General features: G+C 45.5%; 1 protein-coding gene across 1 annotated transcript in view; it reads left to right on the plus strand.

Annotated features, from left to right (window-relative positions):
- LOC131281463 (guanine nucleotide exchange factor DBS) overlaps positions 1 to 12,338 on the plus strand; it is a 48,942-nt gene that overhangs the window by 11,101 nt on the left and 25,503 nt on the right. Inside the window, exon 8 of the mRNA XM_058310795.1 lies at positions 33 to 212. Within this exon, the coding sequence (XP_058166778.1) occupies positions 33 to 212 (180 nt within the window). The remainder of the gene's footprint in view (positions 1 to 32; positions 213 to 12,338) is intronic.

Here is a 12,338-nt window from a genome sequence, read left to right on the forward strand (position 1 = left end):
CATTTCTTCACTCGTTCACTTCTCTGTTACAGGTCCTCCAGCGAATCGACGACGTGCAGCTGATGTGCGATAAGCGCATGACCACACTGAAGAAACTCACCCTGAAGCCTCCGAGGCCGGTGCAAACCGTTACGCCGGAACCGGCTGTTCCGCTGCAACCACCGGGTGGAGCCCCGCATCCCATGTTCCGAACACGGCGCTCGTACAGCAAGGTAGGTGCCTCTAGTTGAACTGCATTGTTTGGTGCCATCCTAACCTACTCTCCTATTCGAAAATGGGTTGCTTATATGCATAACGAAAGCTGGTGGCGAGCGAATGAAAACATAACCAATTAAATTCGGGGGCTTCCAAAACAAGTATCGCCAGCGCGCGCACCTATCCGCGTCATTCGATCGATCGATCGATATAAATGGAAAAATGCTCTCGACCCTGTTCGATCGGTTTTTGGTTTTTTTTTTCGGGTGGGGTTTGCGATCTGTTGCACAAGCAATAACAAAGGAATGGAATGTATGGCGGCGACAGAGCAGTGGTTGAAATTGGATCAACGGGTTCGAGGGAAAACAATACAACCGACCGCACCACCGGGGGTCCGGGTAATAAAAACACGTACTTGATCAGTCGCGATCGGGCACAAAGGAGATGCAAAGTTGCCCTTTTAGTGGTCCACATTTACGTGCTCATCCTAGATAATTGTATTGACAGCCGCTTTTTCCAGGAGATGGTGTTGGCGACATGCTTAAAGATGTACCGCATCATAACACTGTTATTGTGGACAGCATCGGTGTGAAAAATGTGTATTTCAATCTTTGCTCGTTGCATCATCGACTCGAGGATTCGTTTCTCACGGGGCAGATGAGATGTGAATCTTTTTTGGCATTTCTGTCAGACACTGTGGTGCTGTTACCGTTCGCTAAGTGGATTTAATGGATCACCCTTCCACCCCCAGGACCGACACCTTGGAGTCTCTGGGCGCTCTATTCTGAAAGTATTTGATAAGATCCATTTCAATGATGTGAATGCCAAATTTGGATTTATTTTTTTAAGGTCGAAAATAAAATCATTAGGAAATTGCAATTCCATTGAACCCATCATCACACCGGCACACTATCCGAGGAGTGATAATTCGTCCACGGTTTTCCATCAAAGTGCACTTCCCTCGGTAATGATAGGGTAGGAAGTTTGGAGTGCCGTTTACGAAATTGCCCCCAAAACCACCACTCTGCGCTAACCGCACCATAGCTTTAATCCGGGACAAAATTATTCAATTGTGTCCAGTTTGTGTCCACAAACGTAATATGAGTGTTGTTGGGTTTTTTCTTTAAACACCGTTTACTGTTGGTCCTCAAACGCTTTTAATAGGAACCGTTTTAATTTGTTGTAGTGCATATCCAATCAATGTCTTTATCCGTAAACTATCATTGGGGAGTTGAGTCGAAACGCTCGCACTGTGTTTGGTGGTGGAAACGATCTTGTACGAATTAATTAAGCGCCTTCGTCTTCCGTTACTAGCCGCAAAAGTGGAGTCTTTGGTATCGAGAAATTAAACATGGGAGCGTGTACGATACGTTTAGCCTACATTTTAGAAACGGTTACGCATTTCTGTTGTGTTTTTGTGCGTACCATTGGATTTAGGTAAATGTTTTACACGGTTGTAAGATGACGTTATCCTAGCCTACAAGAATGCTGTAAGAGGTGGATTATCTTAAACTTATTAATATTACTCATATTCAACAAGGAAATAATTGGTTTTTGTTACTATCCATAGGCTTAAGGTTTGCATTAGCGAACAGACATAGCTATTGAACAAACACAACTTTGTGTCTGTTTATTTTCTTCATGGAATTCAATTGTGACCCGTGGCTTTGATGTAGTAACTAGCTTCAATTGAGTTAGCGATCTGCAAAGCAATCGATGGCTACATGGCGAGAAAACCACAGGCCACCCGAGACGAGACCCAAAAGGGGGTAATTGTTTCCATACTCATCTGCGAAATGGCTTGCCCACCTATCGGCTATCAATGCAGCTCCCGCAATCGAACTCTTGCGCAAGCCGAACTCGGGTGAAGCTTAACAATGTTCGATTATTTTGTGTTGAGGCTTGCATGTTACATGCGCTTAACCACTCGCCAGCGCGAAATAATAGGAAGGAAGTACTACATTGAACAGCGTCTTGAAATCCCATAACGTTAATTTAAATAACAACGCAAAGAAGGGGGAGTACGTAAAATGAAACGGTAAGTGTAGTGATTGGACCAAAGAGTTCTTTTATGGCGAATGCTTTGTGACAAGGCTTGTTGCTTCGGCAATGGATTGAACAAGTCTATCACCATTCCAAATAACCATGAAGTCCAGTTTTGTGTCTATGGGGAAAACATTTGTATGGTACAACCAATTCGTGCGTGGGTACGCTTCGGATAAAACTAGATCACAACAAGCCAACTAACTATCCCTTTGGTGGTAGAACGTGAAACAGCGGAAGATGGGAAAAAAACCCTACGTTGCAGATAATTGCTGCCCACTCCGGGGGTAAGGTTACGGTTAGATATAGGTCGACCGGTGGAAAACATGAAGTCTATCGTAGTAAAGGGCGCCTAGAAGCGAGTGCATTTTGAAACGTACAACGTCAGGGGCAACTTCTTGGAAATGGTTATCTGTGCGATCAGTTCGAGAAATGGGATGAAAATGTAGAACGAAATTCCAACGTGTGGCAAGAAAGGTCTATTTAATATGGGTTTTCTTGCTAAGTTTGCAACAGCAACATCGAATGAGCAATTTTTTCTGTAACCATTTCACTTTGCCTAGCGAAATGATGATTAATGAGCACCGAAGAGTAAAGAGCTCGGTTTAAAAGGCAGTTAAAATTTACTCGTAAACACCGCACTGAACTTGCTAGTCCATGCCACCCTGGTTTACTTACTTTTAATTATGGTTGATTGAAAGTTTCACTTACAATTTTCGAGGTTGGCCTTTGATCTTCGTTGTTCCGATTTGGTTCAAGTCTCTTAAAACAAAAGATAGTTTTCTTTAATCCGGTCAGTAGTTCTCGTTGTAGTGCTTATGTGCGTTGACCTCACTGCCCCGGTGTTGTTTGCACTGTGCTGAATGGATAATGAATAAATAATTAAGGGAATTGGAATTACTTGCTCTGGGTTATTACCGATCATACTTCCCAGTATTGTGGCTGGCAGTGTAGTGTTTAAAATAGTTAAGCTTCTGCTTAAAGCTTTTTTTCGTTGCTGGAATATTATCGGAGTCGATGTTGGTGCTCACCATTTTGGTTCTTTTCGCAACAAAGAAAGTTATTTGTCATAATTCCTTAATTTTTATTAAAGTCCTCGCTTTTTATTTAAGTCCTGCGTTATACCGATTGTATAACAAATGTCTTCTTTTTTATTTTAGAAATACCTGGTGAAAGCGGTTGTAAAACTTGTCTTCTTTAATTGGTTTGTCGTTGCATCGTTTATGGTAGAAAACCAATCCATTCTTGTCCCTGGCATTGTTTGAAAAGTGGGATTTTTATTGTTAAAATCTAAGGAAAAACCTGTTTGACAAATATATATGTGCTTCGGAAATGTTGCTCCAGATCCGTTTGGTTAGGTGTGGGAAGAATGTGGGATAATATTGGCTTTCTTTTTCCAAAGCGCCAGTGGATGGTGGGCATTGCGGTATTACCGGATTCCCGGCCGGTCAAATCATAAACATTTTCCTACGTTTTCCTCCCGGTGAGTGACATAAGTGTGTCCTACTTCTCGCCAACACAACCTGCCAATTAAATAGGACGCCGATGATGAAGAAGATTCCGGTTCAGTGGCAATCCCGGGACCGGTGGTTTGTGAATTGCATCATAAAATCGATTCCGATGCCGTCGTCTTCCCCGATCCGTGTTGCTGGGCTACGGTTCTGATTGAAAACGTTTCCTACTTTTCCCCTGTGTTCCTTTCGGCCAAGACCGTTTTTATCTCCGGTAAGTGGTACGGGTGTTCGAAAGGGGTTGGTTTTTTGCTTTATTGCAACCGTTTATGGGGACGGGCAGCAGCATGTGCCGGTGGAAACATGTTTTTCGTGTGTTAATCGTCCAAGTTCACCGGATCTGGGTCGAGGCTCTGGGCTGTCTGCCTGTCCGCTTGCATTCGCGCCGCCGCCTGCTCGTTGCACATTCACATTGCGTAATGTAGGTCTTTTGCACTCGCCAAGTCACGAGCGCGTCAGCGCGTTTCCCGGAGGCTGGCGGCCAGATTGTGAGGTTCCTCAGAACCCCAACGCATTACGGGACTCGGCGGACGTACAGGGTAGAATGGAAGCATAGCGGAAAAGCAGGACGAGCTCGGAACGAGTTGCCTTGCAGTTGATGCTGTCGTAATCGTGCGGCAAAGGTATGGCGGCCGTTTAGGCTTTTGGCCGGCATGAAGTTGGTCCGAAGCCGAAGCCTTTTTCCCAGCCTGACCTCAAACGTGGTGTGGAAGTAAATGCGAACAAGATGCCGCACGCCGCGTGAAAACATATTGGCCACTAACGGAACTACTCCCTGGATTGGCGGTAGACTTCTTGTGGACCATTCGTTTACGTTCACTTCTCGACTTGGGGACCGTAAGGGGGGACTCTTACTGCTTGCAAATGGATTTCAAATGGGAACGCACAACCAGTCCCCAGTGCAGCCAACATTTGACCTAGACCTGGACAACCAGTTTGGCGCACCGCAGGATGTTCTCGATATTTCCACCGTGCGTGACGACTTTCGTCTAGACTTTCGCTAGAACAAGAACTTTCTCTTTGCGGCGGGAGACTTGCGAGGCACACTTATTTTCAAAGATTAAATCAAAATACTTGAATCTGTTCAAGCCGGTCAGAAAATCGTCCCACGAGCGTGGCTTCGAATTCCAACGGAGACCTCTTCTGAAAAGAGCACGGAGACCTCTCCGGAGAAAAAGTCTTGTAAGCCCTTAAGACTATGACCGAAGGTATTACGCCAACAGAGAAGAGGAAATCTTTTCAATTATCGGGGTACAATAAAATATCAACAATTAATGGCTTTTCCAACGTCGATGGCAAATAAATATGTCCCCCACAGGGGAACGAATTTCCTACCTTACAAATGTTCCCTTGCACAGGTTCTGCGGTATTCAGGTTTCTCTAGTATTCCAATTTCCCCCTATCGAGGTACAATTCCATCGTATTTAAATAGCTGTCGTCATAATCCGCTACAGCTAAACGCCGCGTTAATGAGCTTTAACTTCCTCTCAGTTCGAATTCCTTCGGCCAAACCAATAAACATTTCCAGCAACATCAGGAAAAGAGCCCCTTTTGTTTACAGTTGCATCTTCATTTTAAAAACAGATCCATCCAGGCGCAGGCTGATTGCAAAAGATTGGCTCGCGCAACTTTGATTGGTGGCGGCAAACTTACGGTAATGCCTAATCGTCGGCAAGACCGCTTGCTTGCTTGTTTGTGTGCGGCGCTCTCACAGAAGAGCGATCGGAACAGGAATTAAATTTTAATTGCTACCAATTTGATGCACGATGGAATCAAACGAAAATTTGCTTAGCTAAAAAAGTGCCTCTCGGCGCGAAAATTATTTAAAAAAAGAATGGCGATGGTGGCGCGGTTCAATGAACTTTTGGTCCACGGTGGAGGGATGGAACCCTTTTGGTATCTTCAGCCACGGCCGTAGGGAACGGTGCCGGGATCAGGGATTGGAAGGCGAAGAAAGCAAAGAAAAATAGAGCCAGTGGAGGCACACAATGGAAAAGCAAAAGTGAAAATCAAACATTACCACCCTTCTTCGGGGCTTCGGGGAGGAGGGTCCAATTTTCCCACCGTGAGGAAAACCCACCGGTAAGGGAGGGCGATTCGTAGGCGGCGTCATCGTTGTTATAGTTAGAAACGAGAAAAGAAAGCACGGCTTGATTTGCTTTATTTCCATCGGTTTACTTTACTAGCTGGTAAATAGATGCACATTTTTCCCCAAATTCCACCCACCACACTGGGTATGTGAAGGTTGGGTGGTGTTGTGGAGGGCCTGTGAAATGTATTGTTTTCCCAGGGAGTAAGTCGAGCTGAAGGAAAAACGATACTTTGGCCCTACCTGGTAGGGCCTCCCGGGAAGGCGGGAAAGGATGGGCAGAAGGGTGCGTGTTTGCGTTGTTCGTTAAGCGAAAATCATAAGTTATTTTAATAATCCTATTGCTTCATTCCATCTTCCAGGTCGTAACGTTAGCCAACAGCATCGTGGATAATCTTTGGATGCGAAAAACTGACTTTCGCAGTTTGACCTCCTCTTCCCCAACGTTTGTGTTCGGCCGTCTTTTCTCCCGCATGCCTTCAGAAGCGTTACATTGTGCGATGTGTGATGCTGTAAGGGGAATTTTGTGAAGATAACGTTTGCTGGCTACATCTTCCCCTCTGCTGCACATCTGCACGAGACGAATGTCGGCACGGTGCATAATGCATCATAATTGCATGTGATTATGCGACTGAAATGGCGCGAGGAACTTGGCAAAACCACGCGGAGACGCCGGTCCACAGATGATGGGAAATGTATCATTTTAACGGTTATTAACTGTTCTTTTCCCCTTTACCCATTGGTTCTTGCAGAGGGAAGTGGAATGAAAATTTCTTCATTCGTTGCAAACTTCTAGATGGAAAAATTATAAGACAATTCCCTCGATAACCGCTCGCTAGCGGGGAGGAGGGAGCAGCTTCGTTGGTGACCGGACCGGATAGTCCCGGCGCGACACTAATTGTCCCTTCTAAGTCCGATACTTAGGCCTCCGATCGGATAGGGGATAGGGTGTGCATTCATTAAAAAGAACAGTTGCTGCAGTCTTGCACCGCGTAAAACAATGTCCGCATTCCACCGACGGAGTCGAGGGCTTGAAGACTGTTTTTATTCCTTTTTAATCAATTTCCTTCGAAGAGAACATTAGGAGTGGCAAAGGTGACGTTACGGTTTCTATCTTTTAAACGGTTCCCTTCCCTAATCTCAGCACATTCTACGGGGTCCATCGGTGATCAGTTTTTGCTTGATCTCTGTGAAATATCCAAGGAGATTTAATTCGTTTTCTGTTATTAATCGTTTTTCGCCGCGTCATAAAAATGATTTACAATTCTCAAGTGATGCTTCATTAGCTGTAGACGAGAAGGGTGACCTCGTGTTACAACCTAAAGAACAAGAATTTGAAACTATTCCTAACGCTGGGAACCGACTTGATGGACGGAATAAGATTACTGTTTAGGGATAAGAGACAATCGAAATATATTTACCACCAATATCTTTCATGGCTTACAAAGTTAAGCTAGGCTTTTTCTGGACCGTAAAAGACAATAAGTATTATTCCTGTAAATTTAGTCAGACAAAATAATAAATGTTTCAGATCAGCATGTTGTCCGCGAAGTAAGTGGCGAAGAATAAGGAACGGTTATTGCACTCTCCATGGTCGGTGTGAAGATGCCACCGCATCGTACACCAAATACCATAACAACCCCTCGGGAGAGTCATGGCAATAGACACAACTTCAACGATCGTCTAGAGCGCGCCCTTACGTCAAAGGGTACGCTTCGAAGCGCCACTGACTTTGTGTGCGATACGCCGTTTGCCGTGACGGGATTTATTAATTTTTAATTGCCCATGCATTGTTCCATCTTCTCCCCCGCGACTTGCTCAAGCGCTTGTTGACGCACGATAGATTTTTCTAATACTGCCGCCTATAATGCTCAATCTAAACCCACTCTGCTGTGCATGATTGCGCACTTGCATTGTTAGTGGAGTTTGTCGTGGAAAACTTTGCCCAAGACATCGGAGACGGTGCACTTGTTTCGCACACGCTTATTGAAAGAGTTGTTGGATGCGTTTGGTAAATTACACCGCTTGAGGTGTTTGCGTTGCAAGAAGCCGCGCTTTCGATAGATACACAAACAGTCAGTCAGTTAGTTAGTCGAGGTGACGAAAATGGCTCCCCGTTCTGATCTGGCCCCAACCTATGCTGTGTGATCGTGTTTTACTTTCGTAAACAACCCCGTCACAATCGTCAATGCTAAGCGAGTGTTGCGTGTAATAAAACAAACCAATGAACTATCGCACGCCAAGCTCTCTTTATGAAAGACGGCTTTAGTCGAAGGGTGTTGGCACAGGATGGCCGCAATTTGTATAACGATCTCAGGCGGTTGGGCTTGGAAAAATTTGCATAAAGTGAATTGATTGATGTTGCATAGAACAGCAGTCCGAAATGGTTCGGTTCGTCGCTGCTACCCCGTGCGCGCATTGAAATCTTTCGTTCTGTTTGCGTTTTATCTGCGTATCTTTGCCGACCTCAATTACCAGCGGCGTCGGTGGAACATTGCGTATATTTGGATCGTTTCAACAAAACCCGGTAACCTAGTTCGTTGACGGACGACGAGGTAAACCTGTTCGCACAGCAAACGATTGCACTTTCCGATTCTTCCGGCTGACGCTTCGGGGGGAAAACTGATGGCAGAAGTGTAGCGGCAAACCGGCTGCAGAACTTGTTGTGCAATGGTCATCCCCTTGCGTAAGTCCGGAATGAAGATGCAATGAGCATTTAGCGGTTGCGAAACGGGGATGGTACGTCTTTGGGATGAAAACAGGGCAAAGACGGCCCTAAAGAGAAAGAGAGTAGGTCACAGTATAGATTATCTGAAATTAGTTTCAACTCTGGGGATGGCTAACGCGTTTTTTGTTTTAATAATAAAATGTATACATCCTTTAACTTTTTCATATCAAATTTAGTTTGATTGATTGAAACACATTAAATATCTGCAATTGATAGCTTTATAAAACTCATTAGTTTTAGGTTGTTTGTCAATTCTGCCTCCACTGTTCCAAGACTAGTATCGCTTAATTATGCAACAACATTCGCAACACGACCCGAGACAAGATCCAGGGATCCTCTTTAAAGTCGTTGCCAAGCAGTATCACTCGATTAAGTATCGTCGTTAAATATACGATTACCAGCATGGGAGCAGAGTTCGATCGGCAAGCTATCGGCATGTGACATAAGAATACACTTGCATCTACTGCAACAAACTACGCTTCGTTAAAAACCGACCAGACATTCCTCCAATTGGTATGATGATCTTTAAATAAAATCCTCTTGACTCCGTCCAAGAGACGGGGGACGTCTCTTCTCTGTCCCAATCGCTCATCGGAGCGCAGCAAACGACTAGTCAAGCAACTTTTCCGGCGCGCGATGCTTCCGGCTTTGTGGTGGTCGAAAATGGGAATTCGGCGTGGTTGCTGCGCGTGTTGCCTCATTGAAGAAAAAGGAAAAAAAACACAACACAGCGTGACCATTGTCACCTTGTGCCGATGGGCAGTTTTGAGGTGCGGGATGTGGCGACTAAAGCTACTAATTAATCACCTCGATCGTGGACTACGATGGCGCCTTATGCCTACGATGACGCAGGGGGTTGGGGCATGCTCATGGGAAGATAACGATTCCCGCGAGGTCGATCACCAAAACGAAACTGCTTGTTGGTGGAGGCTGATTTTGAAACGTTGTCAGCCATGGTTGACGATAGTGCACCGATCGGCTAGGACAAAGCCATTACTGCTGGTGAAATTATTTCATCAGCTGCCACAAGATTTAACTTAGTGAAAATACCTCATCTGAAATTTAAGTAATGTTTGATCACTCTATTTCACTTCCCTTTCGCAACGCTGTCTATTTATGCTTGAATGAATAATACTTATATTCCCGTTTCTCGTTTATTTTCCTCTTCCTCCCTTTAGGTAAGTTTGCATGAAATCTGTCATCGCTTCGCCACAACCCGCAAACCCGGTTCCATCCAAAAGGGAAAGAAACTTTGCTTCTGCACATCGATCGGTGGAACCGTGCTGAATATCGGCCGACTGGTCCGTGGCGTAACTTGCACCGTGTGCATCGGATTGCAGTTCGTTAGCCTTGCCAGCTTCCGGGGCCACGCAAACCAATCCACGCTTGAGTAAGAAACGATATATTCTCAATTAAATCTGTCGCTTGAAGGAAAACTTCGTCAACCAGCAACAATCATAATTCGCCCGAGTCGTCCTCTTGTTAGCGGTGATCCGTCGGAAATGCTGTCGAGCGAACTGTGAACCTCGGGCCGATAGGAGATAGGAAGGTGAAGAAAACCAAGGAGGAGGAGGGAATGGAACAGTATCACCAATTATTGTCACTCAACAGTGGTGGTGGTGGAAGCTGCTGGAACAATGGCCTGGCTTCGGCGAGGATCGGAAAACTAATGGATTATTATTTTCTTTCTCCACCGAGCCACCCCGTTCGCTCCGGTGGCGGCGGGAAAATCCGGCCGGTTGCGGAACACCATCCATTCATCCCCGCCGTCCTCCTTCGAGACGGCAGTGCGTTCCGCCTTCCGATGGTAAAGCTGCCCGAAGCACGTCGACCTTTTCCGTCCGGAATGCACCACGGACGATGGCGCGTATAATTGTCATCTCGGCCCTACGGAGACACAAACAAAACGATCGCGACCACGATCGGACGGGGACGTAACAAATGAAGTGAAAATGAAGGCACACCTGGTGGGGCCGAGGGCGGCGGAGGTACCGGGTGGAACGTGGGACAAGTTTGACTAATTCCTGTGTTTGACAGCCGGGCATTGTGCCTCCCTTCGTTTAATACAATTGTTACGCTGCATTGGACACCCCCCCGGGGGTGGATGAGGCATTGAGGGTTCACTCTCACTCTTCGTCGGAGCTAAAGCAGATCGGTTCCCTTATCGTCAATCATGTCCAGCTGGGTTTTTGACGTGTGCACATTGTGGTTTCGTGGTTAGCAGCGCAAACATTTAAATCTCAGGTCGCTTTCAAAGGGCTCACATACATAATTTCACAATGAACAAAGTCGAACCCAACAGCCCAAATATGTAAAACAGGTTACATCAATATGTGTCCAGTTTTATCTATCGGGGTTATCAAACGTAGTTTGACGGTACCAGCATTATTTTTAATGTAAAGGACATTTTTTGTATACAGGTTAATTTATGATATTTTTTCTATCGTACGAAATCATCTAATTTGATTATTTTACAATGTAAAGTCCTGGGGTCCTTTCAAGAAGAATAAATCTACTTTCCCTACGGTACCGTCTGTCGTCATTGTCAATGTTGCGCCAAGTTCGTCATTCGATTGGCACGTGTTTCCCAAGACAATGCTGCTTTTGCATTCACTTTCGTGCCCGGATTCGACAAGAAGTGCGTGCGCAGTTACTGTGTAGGTATTTCAACCGCTTCCTCATGCGGTTTCTGATGGTCCTCTACCACGGTTCGTTGCTTCGATGAATGCATGGATAGGAACCAAACCGCGTATAGCTGGTTGTTTCGTTTGCTCCCTTTTTGGGACGGCTGTGTCATTGAACCCGCGCATTGCTTGGGTTACCTCCTTTCACGCAGCCCGAGAAGATTGCCCGCGTCAACATTTGCATGCAACGGTTTCGTTTCCCCCAAACACTGCCAATGGCGGAGTGCAAAACCCGTCTCTTCCCGTCGATTGTCTCTTGCGACGTTAATTCGGGTTAAGTGCACGATCGAAAGCTCAACCCGAGGTGTGATCCCTTAATTGTCGTAAGGAGTTTCCCCCATTGTGGCGTCCATATAACGATGGACACAAGCGTGAGCGTGAGTGGAATTTCTTATAGGTTCAGAAATTCATAGCATTCCTTGTGTCGTATAGAAAGCAGAGACTGCCGGATGCAGAGGTTCTTTTGGTTCGATTGATTCAAGTTAGTTCAAACGGACGAGACGAAAAACAATTCGATTTTTCTTGACTACTATGTTGAATAATTAAAGAAGTTTGAAATCAATTCCTTACACCGTGGAAGTAAATAGAGCACAAACGTTAACAGTTTTAAAAATTGGCTGCTGTCCAAAGTGTCCAATTTATAATTAGTTACGAAACTCGTACGTGTCCAATACGGGCACTGTCCACTTGACCAAACAGTCGCTTTTGGTTGTAAAAGTTGTAACACATTTCTTCGATCCCAAAAACCGAACTTCTCTCACGAGGCAATACACGCTCTACAAACAGGTGTCATCGATTTTGCCATATCCAATTTAGCAAACGGCACGGCGTAAACCCTCAAACATACACGCACGCAACATGTTATGTTCGCCTGGAACAAGGGATTTCCGGCAATTGGGTGTGTGTTATGCTGCTTCGCTTTCGTTCGATCACGGTCAAGTACCCGAGATCGTCGTTTGTGATCGTCTTTCCTGCAAGCCCCCCCGGGCGGAACGAATGAATCAACGAAACAGCACAACACCCCGGTGCTGGGAGTGAGCCGGTTTTTCTGTTGCGGAAACAAGCGTTGCACGTAGAAAGTGGGTACT

The sequence above is a fragment of the Anopheles ziemanni genome, chromosome 2 (genome assembly GCF_943734765.1).
Source record: "Anopheles ziemanni chromosome 2, idAnoZiCoDA_A2_x.2, whole genome shotgun sequence".
NCBI classification, from domain to species: domain Eukaryota; kingdom Metazoa; phylum Arthropoda; class Insecta; order Diptera; family Culicidae; genus Anopheles; species Anopheles ziemanni.